This window comes from Lissotriton helveticus, chromosome 3_2 (genome assembly GCF_964261635.1).
Source record: "Lissotriton helveticus chromosome 3_2, aLisHel1.1, whole genome shotgun sequence".
In the NCBI taxonomy this organism is placed as follows: Eukaryota; Metazoa; Chordata; class Amphibia; order Caudata; family Salamandridae; genus Lissotriton; species Lissotriton helveticus.
This window is the reverse complement of record NC_136062.1, coordinates 32,818,165-32,836,129: the sequence shown is the minus strand read 5'-3', so window position 1 is coordinate 32,836,129 and position 17,965 is coordinate 32,818,165. Positions and strand designations below refer to the sequence as shown.

General features: G+C 46.1%; 1 protein-coding gene across 5 annotated transcripts in view; it reads right to left on the bottom strand.

Annotated features, from left to right (window-relative positions):
- The window catches only part of ATP8B4 (ATPase phospholipid transporting 8B4 (putative)), a 4,589,528-nt gene that overhangs the window by 4,096,828 nt on the left and 474,735 nt on the right, over positions 1-17,965 (bottom strand). For all 5 annotated transcript variants that reach the window (XR_013609828.1, XR_013609825.1, XR_013609826.1 and 2 more), the window contains exon 3: positions 2,483-2,596. Coding sequence is in view for 1 of the 5 variants with exons in the window: in XM_078684774.1 (XP_078540900.1) it covers positions 2,483-2,596 (114 nt within the window). In the remaining 4 variants the exon portion in view is untranslated. The remainder of the gene's footprint in view (positions 1-2,482; positions 2,597-17,965) is intronic.

Below are 17,965 nucleotides of genomic sequence, written 5' to 3'. Positions count from 1 at the left end.
GGTTAGACTAATAGTTATAGGTAGTAGGGAAGTGTGATATAAGATGCTTTGGGTTTTTCGAATATTCATTTTGTTTTTTAGTATGGCTGCTGAGATTACAATAATCATTTCCCTTTTACTGATACATAAGATTTGAGAGTGATTATGCATAATAAATGACAGCTCATTATAAATAACAAGTATGGTGTGTGTCTACTGCTTTTAGGAATCAGACTAAGGGCCTATACTTTTACAAATAACCCATGCAGATGAGAGTTTGTCTGAAAGGGCAGCCTGACTCATATTACTGTAAATCTAAATGAGCATAACATACCATAGGGAAGAGTGAGAGACACCTGTATTTAACCTTTTCCTCGAAAGAGGATGCAATAAGCAATTTCCTCTTGGAGGGGTAATAAAATCTTTCTGGGTGTCCCATCAATTTGAAGGGGTTGAAGACAATATCTCATGTACAATTTACAGGCAGGTGACCATTCAAAACCTATTTTTAGCAACAATTTTCATAAAAATGACACATTTTTCACTGACAAAAATCTATTTTGTGCATATCTACTATGCCTTGGTGGTTTTTCTGGTTCCTGAACCTTTTGTAAGAAAACGCACGGAGTATCCTAGGGACCCATCCTGCGGCAAAGAGACCCAATTGATAAAGGGTACTGTCATAGATTAAGAAGGATTGGGCAACTTGTTTAACAGTATGTGCCACAAGTGCCTAGATAACAGACTTTAAATCAAAGTTTTGTGTGCCGGAGGGTAGCAGCCTTCATAGCGCCTCCTGAATATAAGCTACAAACCAGGTATCACTATTTTATAGTGCCACTTTCAATCGGCACAAATTACAAGAGAGGTCCTGCATTACACTGTTTATGACCAAAGATAGCTGAAGGGAACATTTAACCCTAATTAGTCTTATACGGAAAAAGAGGTATTTGACTGAATTCTGTTGTGGAAGCCATATTTGAGTCTTGAAAAAGATGGTCTAATTGGAATTTACCATCGAAACACATTGACGCTTGAATACACAATCCGTGTAGTGGCTGGAACTACAGATATTGAATACAGCACAGTGTATCGGGTTCCAGTCTTAAAGTGGTTTTAACACTGAAGCGTTCTTTTATGACAAATTGTACTCTCTTTTTTGTGTACTCTCCATGACCAATTGTGCTGTTTATTTCTGTGTATTGTCCTTGTTTTTATTATGATCTGCTATCGTGATGAGTTGTCTATAGATGTATTGGTGTTATTTTTTTCAGTCATAATTTAGGAAAATCTTGTTTAATCTACATATGAACTTGAAACTCATGTAATTTTTATATGTAATTCTTTTTATCCTGTTTTTAATGAGCAATTGATTTTGATCTGTTTTGCATAGGCTTTTAACAATAATAAATAGATATATGTTATAGTTTCTCGTGTTTGGCCATGGGTCTGCAACTAGATTCCCCAGTTTGTGTGGAAGTGAGTATAAGTAGATGATTGTTTGCTTTCAAGTAGTATATGCTATTAAATAATCCAAATGAAGACTTGTGTTTCAATTGGTTTTTCTGGTAGTTCCAAAATTTAATTTTTGTTGTTATAACCATTTTTTAATACATATATCAAATCCAAAGATAAAATAAAACATAATGTCTCAACTGCCTAGTTTTTATAATTAATGAATGTGTGCAACAATATTTCCTATGAGGAATAAAATCCCGATTATGTAAAAAATACAAGAAAAATATATTTAAAAAAAAAAAAAGAATATTTATTCTTTAAAAAAGAACACATTGGCAAATGTTATTGAATCATATGTTTCTCGACGAGCTACAAAAATACTCTACATAAGCTCCTGCTTCTTTCTCAAGTTCGGCTTACCTCGTTTCTTTCCATGGTGAGCATGGCACTCAAGTATCATTTTGGACCTTCTTCAATATAATTTATTTTATTTGACAATTCCTTCTTCTATGTCATGCGTGCTATGTTCCACTATGGTCCTTTTCTATCTTGCTTGTTGTATATGCTAATATGGTCCCGCTAAAAGGTTGCTGGTTCATATGTACACTATGGCCGTTCTTCTACGTTGCAGGTTCTGTGAGTCACTAGGATCTTTCTTAAATGTAGAACGTTTGTTAATTACCTTTGAAATTATATCACAATTACTTTTCTGTGCCATTGTAAGAAATTGTAGCTCAGCTACTCTGTTTAATACCGGGAAAACAAGCAAGAGAGTTTTGTTCCTTGTGGGACGTATAGTAGCAGCTTATGGTACTGCAGGCTTGCGTTGCTCACTAAAGGGACATCTAGCATTTGTAATGTCTATTGGCCTGGCTTTAATGTGCAAAAACATGCATTTGGGCATTCTGTGCTTCTATTCATTAACATATTAAAGTCAGAGCTATTGGCTTTATCAATGTTTTGTAAAGTGGGTATAGCTTTAATATAATCAGGTAACTAGTGAAATAGCAACATAGACTTATCTGTAAATAAAATTACTTTTTACCTGTAAAATCAGCAGAAAGAGAAAGTATGCGTTTGCAACTCGCTGGAACTGTTCAAACAGATTAACAGGCAAGAATGTCAGGATGTTATACTTGGATGTTTTGATGCGATTATTCTGAAACGAAATACGAGAAGCACCAATAAATACAAAACATCATAGAATAGGTTGCCAGAAATCTCTATAAAATGGATCCTATACGTATTAAGCAAAGAAAATACTTTAAAACATGCTATTAAGTATAATTTTGTTTTTAATAAAGAATAATCTACAAACAAACAGAAACATGCATGCGATTCTTGCAGACATGTTGAGATGTGGGTTTGCTCCTGCCTTAGACAAAGACTTCGATGTGGCAAGGCTGAGATTTCCGGAACATGGGCCTGAGAGTTCGATCTGGCACTTTGCACCTATATTCTACAGTACAAAACTGTTCATAAAATAACCAGCAGTCAGATCAGTGTGTGTAGGCTGAAAAAGTTTTTCTGAGCAATTTCTAATGTAGCCTAAAAAGTAGATTGGTTTTAGCCATTCTCATATTCGCTAAAGTCTGGCCTAGAGAGTAGCTGTCTGACATCGCTTATGTAAATAAGTAAAAATAATACATAGAGAGGTGTTTGTGGCGGGCCGTTTTCAGACATTGCTTTGTTAGCGTTGTCATCCACGATTCAGCCTACAATAGAGGCATTTGGAGATATCTTGCTCTCTGTTGATATTCGAGTGCGTACTGACTGACATATAATATGCCTCTAATATTTTGCAGCTGCACTTGAAACGCATTGCCATTACCTCCTTCTCCTTCCTTATCGCACTACTTAATCTTTTTTTTTTGTCAAATCTGTTTATTGGCATTTGTATTTATAGACATTACATTTCACGTGAATTTCCATACAGTACATCCCTGAGGGTATGACCAACGTTTTGTCACATAGAGAAAAATTGTGTCCCTTAGGCACCGTAATGCAGTGTATAAGTGTACCCGGAGGTAGCATATGTGTCAGTGTGCATCCTTAAACTAGAAGTGCCTGTGCGGCCCAGCCCCGTGCACAGAAATGATTCATATTTGAAAACAGAAAAACTCCCAATTTCCCTAATTCAAAACAAGCAAACTGCGACATGTTCATAAACAGACAGTAGGTGTTATCCCCCATCATGCCCCAATCCCCCACCAGAAAGCGCCTCCCCCCGCCCCTACATATTGCGAACCCCCACCATTCCCTCGCGAAGCAGCGCCATGCGCAGCACTAATCTAGGACTCAGGCACATTGCCCGCTGCGTGTCGTCCCCAGCTGCCAATGACCCCAGCTAATCTGCTGCCACTCCCCCACTCACAATATTCCCTGCCGACTGAAGGGCTTTAAGCATGTGTGCCCAGCGTTCTGCCATGGGCTCCTTACAGAGTCCTACTGTTTCCTCTCGTTGTATAGCAGTCCATTCCGCCCGAGCCCATGCCTGAAGGGACAGGGCCCAAGCCTGCATGCTTAGTGGAGTAGTGTGGTTCACTGGTTAGAGGCGGCAGACCCGGGAGCAGAAGTCGGCCCAGGACCAGGGTTCAATTCCCGACGCGGCAGGGTCGTGGACTTGGGTCAGCGGACTCGATAATTCTCGCTTCGGTGCTTACTCTAATCAGGGGTTCCACTCGGCAACTCTGGGCATCAGTTTGCCTAATCTCCACAATGGCCCCATCAATTCCGGGGATGCCTGGCTCTACCTTGGGGACTCCCAGCAGGGACCATCCCACAGGGAAAGCCAGGACGGGTTCCCCAGAGTTATACAGCGCAGGAAACCTACGGACGGGTAGCAATGCGCTTTACAAGCTCAAATACATTTACATTTAGGTGGGCCCCGCGCCTTCCACCTCTTAGTGAGGAGGTGCGTTGCCACTACCATCCCCAGATCCAGAAATCTGGACGACGCTTTATCCTTTGGGGGCCTCTTAAAAAGGTGAAGAAGAAATTCAGGCCAGTTACAGGGTATGACGCGCCCAGTACACTGCGCAAGGAGGCCGCTAACATCCCCCCAGTAGGCACCCAGTCCTGTACAACTCCACAGGATATGAAGTAGATCAACATCCACTTCGCCACACCTGGGACACGACGCATCCGCTCTGTGGAAGTATCTGTTAATTGAAGCTGGAGTGAGGTAGGCCCTATGAATTATGTAGACCTGTATTTGGCGAAAGCGCATGTTCCGGGGGATCCGCACTGGGCTCTTGAGGAGCTTCTCCCACTCTGTATCTGCTAGTGCTCGCCCCAGGTCTCGCTCCCACTTACCACGCAATGCGTCCAGGCTTATTGCCGGGTGCCCTCTCAAGGACGCAGCAAACAATTTAACCCGGTGTCTTCCCTTGCCCATGACAGGTAGGTATTGTACAGTGAGATGTTGTTCAGGCTCTGCTGTGACATCCCCCCCACCCCGCCATCATGTGTGCTAGAAGGGAACGGTGCAGTAGGAAACCCCTTGGGGGAAGCCCCTCATCGGTGACCAGCGTCCCGTATGGTGTCAGCGTCCTGTCTCTATACAGGTCGCCTAGCGTCTGTATGTCTGCGTCATGCCACCTTTCTAGCATTCGGCGTGTGAGGACCCCCCGCCTCCTGGTGAGTCCTCCAAAGGCACCCCGGTGCATAGGGGGACACTGCCCGTGTAAGCCCCAGTGCCCTATGGAAGCACCTGTATGCCACAGCCTGCACCACCGTTGCTGCAAGTGGGTAAAACAGCATGAGGATTCGTTCCAGTGTGTATGCGGGATCACCCGTAGCTGTGTCCTCCCTCCCCCTGTCCGCTAGCCAGCGTGCGATCCACTGGAGCTGTGCAGCCAGATAGTAGTGCTGGAAGCAGGGGGCGGCTAGTCCGCCTCTGTTAGTGGGGAGGAACTATTTCCAGAGTGCCAGCCGATGGCGGGACGAACCCCAGATGAAGTCGCGCAGCACTTTGTTAAGCATGGAGAAAAAGGAGGCAGGCAGAAACAACGGCAGATTAGTGAAATGGTACAGCAGACGCGGGAGCATGACCATTTTAGCTAGGGCTACTCTGCCCGTGGGCGTCAGTGGGAGCGTGGACCAGAAGCCGATCTGAGACCTGAGCGCTGTCACTGCTCGACCCAAGTTCCCGTCAAAAAGGTCAGTCGGCTGGCGGTAAATCTGGATCCCCAGGTACTTAAATGTGTTCGCCATCCACTGGACTCTTGTGCCCCGGATCCGGAACCCTGGGTCTTCCACTCCGTCCCTAAATGCAAAAAGGCCGGACTTGCCTGCGTTCACCCGGAGCCCCGAGAGCTCTGCGAAGCGATCCAACAGGCGATCCAGGCACTCTGGGATGTTACTTACATCTCTGACAAACACCAGCAGGTCGTCAGCATATAACGACACTTGGTGTACACCATCCCCCAGCGGAATGCCAACGTCCAGAGTTTTTTTTATGGCCGCAGCCAGGGGCTCCACGGCCAGCATGAAGAGCAACGGGGACAGCGGACACCCCTGCCGAGTGCCCCTGCTCACCGCCACCGCCTCCGAAATGTAGGGACCCAACCTCACACGGACCACTGGACTGCGATACAGGAGGTACACCATCTGTAGGAAATCCGCACCCAGCCCACATTTCACCAACACTGACTGTAGATACCCCCACTCGAGGCTGTCGAAGGCCTTTTCCAGGTCTAATACCAGGTACCCCGCTCTAGGCCAATCTGTTGGCGCGTCCGCCGCCACCCTAAAATACCTCCTAAGTTTCAGCGAGATGGACCGCTCCGGCACAAAGCCGTTTTGGTCTGGGTGCACCAGGTGCGGGACCACCGGCGCCAGCCGCTCTGCCAGGATTTTGGCATAGACTTTATAATCTACATTCAGCATTGCCAGCGGGCGGTACAAGCCCAGTGCTGTGGGCTCTTTGTCAGGTTTGGGCAGCGAGACCAAGAAAGCCTCCCGCAAAGTCGGTGGGAAGCGTCCCTCATCAACCGCCGTATTGTACAGCTGGAGGAGCCAGGGCGCTAGGATCTCCCTGTTGGCTTTGTAGTATTCGGCTGGTAGGCCATCAGGGCCCGGGGATTCCCTATTCGCCAAGGCCTGGATCGCTTCCGCAACCTCCTCTAGAGTGATAGGGGCACCGAGTGTATCATTTTGGGCGTCAGTGGCAGTGAGCAGAGCAACGGAATCGAGAAACGCGACCAGTGCATGTCTGGGGCCAGTACCTCGGGCCACATATAGCTGTCTGTAGAGATCAGTCAACGCCTGATGGATCTCGTGCTGCGTGTAGACCATTTCCCCTCCCCCCGCACGGATAGTGCCCACCAAGACCCCGCGATCCGACTTTTGCACCAGACAGGCTACAAGCCGCCCGGCTCTATCTGCCTTAGCATGGGTCTTGGCCGTGTGCGCCGCACAATTGTGGCCTCTCAGCCGTTCCATGAGGATTGCATGTTCCCCTCTCAGTTCACCCAGTCTGGCCGAATGTCTACCAGTCCCCTCGCCTTCCCTCTCGTATTGCAGAAGCTCTGATTCTAGTCCAGTTAGGGAATCGGACACTGTCTTACGGATGTTCCAAGTGGCACCTATACAGTGCCCGCAAATGGTTGCTTTATGTGCATCCCATTCCGCCATAGGATCAGCCGCTGTCCCTGCATTTGCTTCAAAATAGGCCAGGATGGCAGTGCCCAGTGAGGAGCAAAACTCGGCGTCTTCGAGCGCTGCCGGCTGCAACCGCCATGTGGGCACGGGGGGACGGTCCGCTTGCCAGATAATCTGAAACAACAGGGGATTAGGATCCGAGTGAGTCCTACCTAAATATTCCGTCCTAGTCAAGAGCGGTAGCAAGGACTGGAAGCCCAATATACGGTCCAGGCGGACATGTAGGTCATGGACTGATGAATAGTAGGAGTATATTTTATCGGAGGGGTGCTGCACCCACCAGAGATCATGCACTCCCCAGTGCGTGAGCCAGTCCTGCAGCGCCTGCGCATTCGATGCTACCAGCGCAGCACGGAGAGGAGGAAAGGACCGGTCCAGATGCGTGTCCAGAACCATGTTAAAATCTCCGCCTAGTAACCATGGGAGACCTGCGTACGGGTGCAGCACTCGATGCATGCTTTCTAGGAATGAGGGCTGACCCATGTTAAGGGGATATACGGACCCTAATAGAACCACCTGCCCATTGAGCTTACCCTTTGCCAAGGAGTACCTCCCCTCCGGGTCCACCTGAGCTTCCCCGCATATGAACGGGTCACCAGCTCTCACCCAAATAAGTGCATGTGCTGAGTACACTGTGCCGTACAGCTGTCCCCTCCAGCACCTACGGAGCTTATCAAGTTCTGCCCGAGACATATGAGTCTCTTGAAGGAGCGCGATCCCCACCCTGTGTCGTTGGAGATAAGAGAATACAGAGTAGCGGCGCGCTGGGGTGTGCATACCGCGGATGTTCCAGGTCATGATATTAGTGCTCGCCATGTATGGAATTGTAGTATCGCTGCGCGGGGGTCAGGGGGGGGGGGGGGGGATTTGCACTACCTAATCTTGGAGTGAATGTGCCCATTCACTTGCTCCTTTCAGACACTTCCCAAACTCGACCATATCACCTCCTCACTCTCACCATTTCTTGTTCCTTTTTGTGCTCTGTCGTTTCGCGGGCTGTTTGAGGGTTTGCTGTGGCAACCCTTGCTCATCGTTTAATCATGGTCCTTCAACATAAGTTTAATCTATTTTCGGGTAAGTGTGTACTTTGAAATGATCTTAATTTATTAATTTGTTAGCTGCTTGGGCGCCGTACATTCAGTTTAACATTTGCACTTGTGCAGCACCATTTGCTTGTGAACAATTAGGAACTGCTTTTGAGATCAACTGATAGGAAATATTATAAAGTAATGGTAAAGTAAAGTAAAGTAATGGTTTGCTGAGAGAATAACCAATGTAACCATACAACCCCAGCCAAGTCTGCTCTCAACATTCCAGAAATCCCTGACATTGAACCCAATCAGGGGAGGCTTCTAAGGCACTAAGGCAAAGAAGCATTGAACAGAAAAAGGACAGTGTAAGAAAATGTGCAGTGTTGCTACATGGGCCTAACCCGGGCACATAACATTAACATCCCCTCTTCCTCCTAGAGTTTGGTATTGTGATACAATGGTTGCCTAGACAAGCAATCCGCATTAATATTTTTGGATCCAAGTACATATTTGACGGTGAACGTAAATTCTTGCAGGCAATATAGCCATTTGGCTATGCATGGTATAAATTTTCCTGCCCCTCTTTGGTGAACAGATCAATAAACAGTCTATGGCCCATACTTAACACAAAGCGAACACCCCACCAATATGTTCTAAAATACTGTAAACCCCCCCCCCCACTCTCTCCCACCAGCATGCCAAAGCCTTGTTTTCTGTGGTGGAATACACACTTCCAGCCCTTCTAAAAGTACAAGTTTAGGAAGCTACACCTCTTTCACACCCCTTGTCTAGCTGCAATAACACTGCAGCAAGCCCATGCACACTGTCATCTGTTACCACTACTGAACCATCCTTTTGACCAAATAGTTAGAGAACACCAGCACTGACAAATCACTTGTCTCACTTCATCAAATGCTATTTGAAACTTTTTAGTCCACTCATACGTGGCTTCCTTCTTCATCAAGGAACGTAAAACATGAACCTTTTCCGAAAAGTGTTTGACAAACTTAGAGTAGTCCTCTGCTTACCCTAAAAAGGTTGTTAAACTGCTGGGTGGTAGTGCTTTCTTGATGGCTACCATTAGTTTCAACTTGGGTTTAACCTCTTGCGAGGACAATGGGTGACCCCCTTATCACACCTCCTCTTCCCCAAACCTACACTTGTCGACTCCAAAGGTCATTCCACCTCATTCCAACAACACTTTAGATAGACCGCTCAACACACCTTGCATAATCCTCTGAAAAACTGTGAAAGCAGAGACCAAACCAAAAGGCATGCGCACAAATCAGAATGCCCCTACAGGTATGATAAAGGTGGTAATGTGGTTGGAATCTGGATGTAACCACAACTGATGATAGGCACACAAAGTCTAATGAGGAAAAACACTTGACCTTATGCACATTCATCAACATTTCATTAATTCAGGGATGGAGATGTCTGTCCACCCAGATGCTCTCTTTTAGATCTCTAAGATCCACACACATGCGCGGGCTACCATTGGACACCTTGCCAAAACTATGGGACTGAGCCGCTCATAAGGTTCAATTGGCTCTATAATCCAGTCTTTAAGCAAACTGTGCAATTCTTCATTTAATTGACCACATAAATCCAAAGAGACATTGCATACTCTATGTACTTAAGGTATTAGCTAGGTCTTCAAAACTATGCAATATTCCAATTTTTGCAAGAACCCCAAGTACCAGCCAAACAACTTGGTATACATAGCTTTACATTTCTCCACAGTGTTTTGTGAGGTAAGTAACACCTGTTCCGGATGTTTATGGCCCAGTACAACCCCTAGAGCACATTGGTCCTTCCAGCCTAGCAATGTTTTGCCCTTGTTCGCTATGTACATCCCCCCCCCAACAGCTTTTCTGCCTTTGTACATCAAAACTGCTTTAAAGTAACATATTACAGGCAATTCAACCCACAATACCCATGTGGTTCCACATCCATGAAGGTTAGTTGGCAGTCACCTACGTTTTCCCAACTGACTTTGTCAATCAAGGTATACAAAGAACATTAGTCCACCCACATGGGAATACATACTCCATTCACCTCAATGATGCATTTTGGTGGAGGATATACTTCACAGTATTCAATTACACCCTTCTTCTAGGTGTCAACCCCACAAACCACCAGCACCCCCGCTTTTTATCAGTTTCAGTGTCTCCAACCTAATCTGCTTTGTCCCTTTGATCACTTTTAACTCAATGTACTTTAGACTCCTCACCATCAATTACAATTGCCTTGCCTACTCTGGATGGAAACATTTCTTACGTTTTTGCACCTGTAACACCTGGGATTAGCAGCCGGACATGATTCAAACTCTGCTAAATGTTTCATACTGGAGCATGTATAGCATTGTTTAATCCTTGTAGCTGCTTGTGAGTCATTAAAACCGTTGTACCCCTTATCCTTTTTCTGTAGAGCACATACACTTTTCCCATCATTTGTTTTAGTATTCTCTTGCCCTTCAATCAAGGCTTTGACATAACAAGATGTATTTTCAATAATTTCAGTATACTAATAGTTTTTTTCTTGAGAAGGAGTTTTTATGCCTAATAATGTTTCTTTAATTTTCATATTAGAAATTCTGTTGATCATCTGATCTCTATACGTCATACCCTGAATTTACACAACGCTGCTAGTGTTCTTAAAATCGCCACATACTGCTCAATGGTCTCTTCAGGTAACTGGGTATGAGAAAAAAGCATATGTCTTTCAGCTACTATGATTCTTTTCTCCAATAATTCTCCTTCAAAGCTCTCATAGCCTTTGTGTACTTGTCCCCAGACTCTTCATCAGCTTCTGACTCTTCACCATCCTGTTCACTTTACCAATAGGTATAAGTCAAGTATTTAAACCCCTCCCACCTTCCACACCTAGAATATGCCTTAACTTGGCCAAGTTCCTATTTGCCACAAACAAATCTCCTCCGGTGTCTTCCAGATAGGTTTCAAATGCTTTCCTCCAGTCTTCCCAGGCAATTACTGGAAGCCCCAGTTGCTGCAAAAACATATGAGGTGAAGATGGCAGAATGAGTGGACATGTTTGCCCAATGCTCCGCCCCTGCCCGATCATAAGCACCTGAATTAGCTACCCCCCAGGCTAGATACTGTACAAGTGATGGGTTAACCCAATAAAGTCACTGGGACCTGGGTATCTAACATTAAGAGGAGGGGGTCCCAGTAAGATAGACGTTTAAATAAATAAAGCAATTGAAAAGTAAATGCATCTATAATGTTTAATTCACATTATAGGGAAAAGGTACACATATGCATAAATTACAGTTGTATTGGTGCCCCTGGGGGGTAAGGGGGGACGTGCAAACGTGAGGGTAGTGTAGGAAAGGATAGTGATATTAAAACCACGTATTATTCAAACATTCGTATAAATTCAATGTCGAACAGACAATAGGAGAACCACAAATCAACAAATAAGTCCACAAGACACATGCCCCGATGTCCATACTGTGCATGAATTATGGGTTGGAGGAGGCTGTGTTTCAGGGTAAGGAAGTCGACGTTTCGACCCAGGTGGCGCAGGAATCAGTAAGGTCCTTGCAAGTGGGTCTTCATCAGGACGGGAGGGGGGGTGTGGCAAACAACCTAAATTTGAATAAATATATGGAGTAAGTATGTCTTAATTGAAACTGACTGAATCACAGTAAGTATCAGGGTATTCACATTATATATATTACACATACCTGAATAAATCAGTGTTCGTCAATAGATATTGTGAAGAGTTGGTAATGGATATTTAATCCTATGAGAATAAAATAGTTCCGATCAGGATAGTGATTAGGTTGACCATGTGTCCACCTGAACGGTTGAACAAGAGAATTCAAAACTTACTTAAGAAATGAGGTCCAGTATCCCGTTGGGATATGGCAAAACGATCCAGTCGTTGAACACAGGCAGGTGGGGGGACCACTCAGCGTATCTAGTTGGAGGGAACATTAATCAGGTCGATATGGCCAAAGTGACAGTATTGGTAATGGAACTGCGCAACCGCAATAATCGGTAAAGCTTACCGAATAGCGTAGAGTGTGTCCTCAGTCCCCAGCGTATCGGGCAAAATGGAAAAAGTCCGATTGAATCAGATTCCTGGAAAGAGGGGCAGGAGGAGAGCGTCAGTCCGCGGTATAGTTAGGATTGATTATGATCAAAGGTGGGGCGAGCCGATGCGGGGAGCACGAAGTCTTACCAGTATAATGCGGCTCAGCGGCAATGAAGCGTCTCTCTCGGCTGCCTCGAGGAGAACGCCGGCCTTCCTGTTGACACTGTAGACATAGCAACAGGAGGTCACGTGATAGTAGTAATCGAGGAAAGACTAAGGGAGTCACTTGTAGTCATGGTGACGCTTACGAGAGGACGGTTAGAAAGACTGTGGTCTAGTAGTATTATTTAGACAGCTGGATGGGTCTTCCATTATCAAATAACGGGGGATAATGCTAAATAAATAAATAAAGCGACACTCTCGGCTGCCACGGGGAGAGCGCCGGCCTCCCTGTGGTTACCGCTGGCATGGCAACAGTAGTAAAGGAAGGACTAAGGGAGTTACTCGTAGTCATGGTGATGCTTACGAGAGGAAAGGTCGGACGATTAGGGGACCGTGGTCTAGTGGTATTATTATTAGACAGCTGGATTGGTCCTACTTTATCAATTAACGGGAGAAAATAATAAATCGGAATAGGAAACGGGGGCCCCCCATATATATTAGAAGATCGATTTGGTAATGAGGGGCAGCCCAAGTGAAACAGGCGGAGATGAGTTGTCAAGCCTTCCGGACCCCGAGACATATTCAAAGAAGGTTCCGTAACCTACAGTTGTGAGGCATTGATACAGTAAGCGAGGTAATACTGCGAACCTATCACATGATGGTTAAGGCAGTACCAACATAAGACATATCAAGGAGTACACATCATAAGAAAAATAATAATACTAGGTGTTGGTCACACAAGAATATCACCAGATATGCATATATTTACTACAGTGTATGACACCAGTGGATAGTACCCGCATATATTAGAGATCAAAACATTCAAAAATACACAAGATAATTACGACTGCGTACCTGTCACAAGATGGTAAAGCAGTACCAGTCTAAGGGGATTACACAACTGGCTAGTGTTTCCGTTCAGAAGAGAAAATCAGCGGTATTCAGGGTAAGGTTGCAAGCTGAGAGAAGGAGCTATCATGTTCGTTTAAACCTGAATGGATGGAGTTGAAAAAGAACATCCATTTTAGTTCTCTGAGGTTTAATATAGTTGAAACATTGCCGCCCCTGGGGCCTAGGGTGGCTTTTTCAATCACAACCCACCTCAAGCTTTCCGGTGGATGCGCAGCTGATCTGAAGTGGTCTACTAGGGGGGCCCCCGCCACATCGCATCTTATTCTACTCATGTGTTGCAGGATACGTTGTTTGATCTTCTGTTGGGTTTGACCAATATAGATCATGTCGCATGGGCAAACAATGGCATATATCACCGTGGAAGTGTTGCAGTTCGTGAGAGTTTTTAGTTGGATCTTCTTCTGTTTGTGTTGAAACTCTTTGGTCTGCATCGTACTGTCGCAGGCTTTGCATTGTCCGCATTTGAAGTGTCCTATCACTGGTTGAAGATTCCAAAGTGTTCTCACAGTAGGTTCTGGCTGGGTGGGTAGGAGAGAACGTATCACATAGTCTCTAACACTCTTCGATTTTTTGAAAGCATGGAGAGGGTTATCAGGTTGGCCAATGTCATCTGCAACCAGTTGCCAGTGGTGATTCACAATTTTCTTAATTTGATTGCTTTTGGTGGTAAACGTGGTGACGCATACAATGCGATCCATCGGATTGGTGGTAGGGTCTTTTCCTTTTAGAAGTTCTTCTCTTGGGTGGAACCAAGCTCTCTTGCGAGCCTTGGTGACCAATCTTTTGGGATAGCCACGAGCCTTCAGGCGGACAGATAGATCTTCTGATTGTTGGAAATAATGCTCCTTAGTGGAACAGTTCCTGCGGATGCACAGGAACTGTCCAAATGGCAAATTATCCCTCAGTGCACGGGGATGATGACTGCTATATTGGAGTAGGGAGTTCCTCTCAGATGGTTTACGATAAAGAGTGGTTAGAAGTATACCCTGTTGGTGGTAGATGGTAATATCAAGAAAGTCAATATTTTGATTATCCGATTTAACAGTGAATTGTAAATGGGGCGATTGTTGGTTGAGCCAGCCGTGAAAGTCAGTGAATGTGGTCAGGTCGCCGGTCCAGATTATTAGGATGTCGTCTATATAACGAACCCACACGTTCAGATGGTCTTGAAACGGATTTCGAATATTCAATACGTTGGTATCTTCAAAGGCTGCCATATACAGGATGGCTACATCCGGGGCAAAGGGAGCCCCCATTGCCACGCCTTTGATTTGCAGGTAGAAATCATTCTTAAATGTGAAGAAGTTCTTAGTCATCGCAATTCGCAATAATGCTGTGATAAATTCAGTTGGAACTTGCATGGGCGATGGTCGTGAGTCTAAATATCTGGTAATGACCGCTAGTGCTTCTTCTTGCGGGATGGAGGTGTACAGCGATACCACATCGCAGGTGGCCAGGAGTTGCGTTGACGGATCAAATGGTGAATTTTCAACCAGGTTGATGGTTTGTAACGTATCCCTCAAGTATGTCGGTGTTGCCTCTGCCAGAGGTTTTAAGAAAAAGTCAATGTACCTTCCTAGTGGTTCTAGGATAGAACCACATCCTGAGACAATCGGGCGTCCAGGGGGGTTGGTCATGTCCTTATGAATTTTAGGCAGTGTATAAATTGTTGCCAGACGCGGGTGCTGCTGATTGAGAAATTCAAATTCGGTTTTGGAGAGAAAGCCCTGGTCATGTCCTAGTTGGGTTATTTCTAAGATCTCACGTGCTATAGCTTGTGTGGGGTCAGAACGTAGTTTCTTATAGCTGATACCATCTGTCAATTGCCGTTGGATTTCGGACTCATATTTCTTGATGTCTTGAATGACGATGGCTCCGCCCTTATCAGCAGGTTTTATCACCACCTCCCTATTGTTCGCCAGTGACTGAAGGGCGTTTTTTTCAATTTTACTGGTGTTGTACTTGGTATAGGTGTGATTAAGCAGAGTAGAGTTGACATCTCTCCATACAACCGCCTCAAAAGCTAAGATCTTGCTGGTCATTGTACAGGATGGGGGCACAAAGGTGGATGGAATCCTAAGGCCCGTATGTGAGGGGTTCCTGTATGGTCCAGTATTTCTGAAGAAATATTTGAGCCTGACTTTCCTGAAGAATTTGAAGAGTTCCGTCCGTACTGTAAAGGGGTCTGGTCGGCTGGTAGGAACATACGATAGCCCTTTACTCAATGCACGTGTTTCATGTTCATTAAGTGTATATTGCGAGATATTGACAATAGGGTTGGTGGTGGGTGTATCTCTTACCATCGGTAGGTCTTGTTCCGTGTGGTTCGTTCCCCGTGTTGTTCCTGTTGGAAGTGAACCTGTTTGGGAGCTTGGCCACGTCCGTTGTCCCAGTTGGTATTGCTCTGGTTCTGTCCCCGTGTTTGGCCTCTGGTGGAATAATTCCCTCTCCCTCTCGGGGGGCGCCATGGTGTGGGGCGTGGTCCTAAAAAAGGTACGTATTGCGGCAGATCGTAGCTGTAATCCGGATAATTATATGGGCGACTAGGGCCGGCAAATTCCTGCTCACCTTCGGAGCTGTAGGAGGAATCGGAGAAGGTGGTATAATTTCTTCTGCCACGAAAGTTTCCTCTGCCCCTGTTGGTGAATCTACCCTGTTGGTCTTGTTTGTAATAATCGTCTTGGAGATATGGGTAGGTTTTCTTTTTATCATAGAGTCTGATATCTCTCGCAAGTTTTTCTAATTTCCTGTTTTGTGTAGTGAGGTCAAAATCTTTTAAGGTAGCTTCCAGGTTATTAAGGGTTTCCTTGGCACCTGCTAGGTTGGCATCTGCAGCGATTTCGGCTCTCAGCGACTTGATTTCACTGGTCAATAGCTGGATTTGAAGGGCAGCCGTCTCTACCCCAAGCACCATCCAGTGGCGGGAGCAGTTGTTGGATATATGGCTGAACCCTTCCCTGAATTTGGGCACCTCCACAAAGATAGCTGGTTCAATCTTTATCTGTAGGCCAATGGGAATAATGTTCTCTTTGAGATATTTCGTGAGTAGGTGGCCGTGCCTGTGTTCAACGACTGGATCGTTTTGCCATATCCCAACGGGATACTGGACCTCATTTCTTAAGTAAGTTTTGAATTCTCTTGTTCAACCGTTCAGGTGGACACATGGTCAACCTAATCACTATCCTGATCGGAACTATTTTATTCTCATAGGATTAAATATCCATTACCAACTCTTCACAATATCTATTGACGAACACTGATTTATTCAGGTATGTGTAATATATATAATGTGAATACCCTGATACTTACTGTGATTCAGTCAGTTTCAATTAAGACATACTTACTCCATATATTTATTCAAATTTAGGTTGTTTGCCACACCCCCCCTCCCGTCCTGATGAAGACCCACTTGCAAGGACCTTACTGATTCCTGCGCCACCTGGGTCGAAACGTCGACTTCCTTACCCTGAAACACAGCCTCCTCCAACCCATAATTCATGCACAGTATGGACATCGGGGCATGTGTCTTGTGAACTTATTTGTTGATTTGTGGTTCTCCTATTGTCTGTTCGACATTGAATTTATACGAATGTTTGAATAATACGTGGTTTTAATATCACTATCCTTTCCTACACTACCCTCACGTTTGCACGTCCCCCCTTACCCCCCAGGGGCACCAATACAACTGTAATTTATGCATATGTGTACCTTTTCCCTATAATGTGAATTAAACATTATAGATGCATTTACTTTTCAATTGCTTTATTTATTTAAACGTCTATCTTACTGGGACCCCCTCCTCTTAACCCCAGGCTAGATAAGCACCCCGGGGGTGGCTACACGGCACCAGAGGGCAAGTGACACGTGCTGGGGAGCCCTACAGTGCTGACGAGCCCCAGATTGGCGGGATCTGGGACAGGCTGAGGACGCTCCTACAGAGAACGTGGTCCGCAGCTCCGGACGGGGCCTCATAGAGCACCACAGTGCCAGAGGCGGTCCCCCAATTGATGTTGCCCACGGGGAGGACCGCAGAATACAGGGTACCCGCTTCCCGGTCGCCGCCTGTGATCTGCGAGGGACGTCGGCCCCGGAGGAGTGACATAGGAAGGAGGTTGTTGTCCCCGGCCCGGGGGCTCCTGCCTCGGCGATTCTACGCCCAGCCGGTGTCTGGCGGTGCATCCAACCAGAGCAGGCTCGTACCCCCTGGGGCCTCATTGATAGCGCGGACCGCCAGGGGTGAGTGTGCAGGACCTCGTCCAGCCTCGGAACCAGCCTACGCTACCATATTTGTGCTTGCCCCCCTTCAGTTGTAGCCCCGTCAGTGCTTCCCGGGCCTTGAGTACGGTGCACACAGGACTTGGGGCGGTCTCCCCTGGCCCTGATTTCGTGGACGCCTTCCCGGGTCGGCTGCTAGGGCCGAGGACTTCAGCGGTGATAGTGCTGGTGTGTGTGTGTGTGGGCCTGGACTGGGGCCAGTTTATTTCTGCGGTGGACTGCTGGTACTGGCCTTCCCTGGCTACTCCTTCGCGGACCACAGGGCTCCTCTGCCCCTGGGGGAGACCTCATACAGCCAGGGAAGAACCACGTAATGGACGGTCTCCGCTGGGGCACCCTTTAAGGACACATCTTTGCTTTAGTGGTGCTGTGGAAATGTGGCCACTCTCTAGGGTCCCGCCAGTGGTCGGGACTGTAGCACC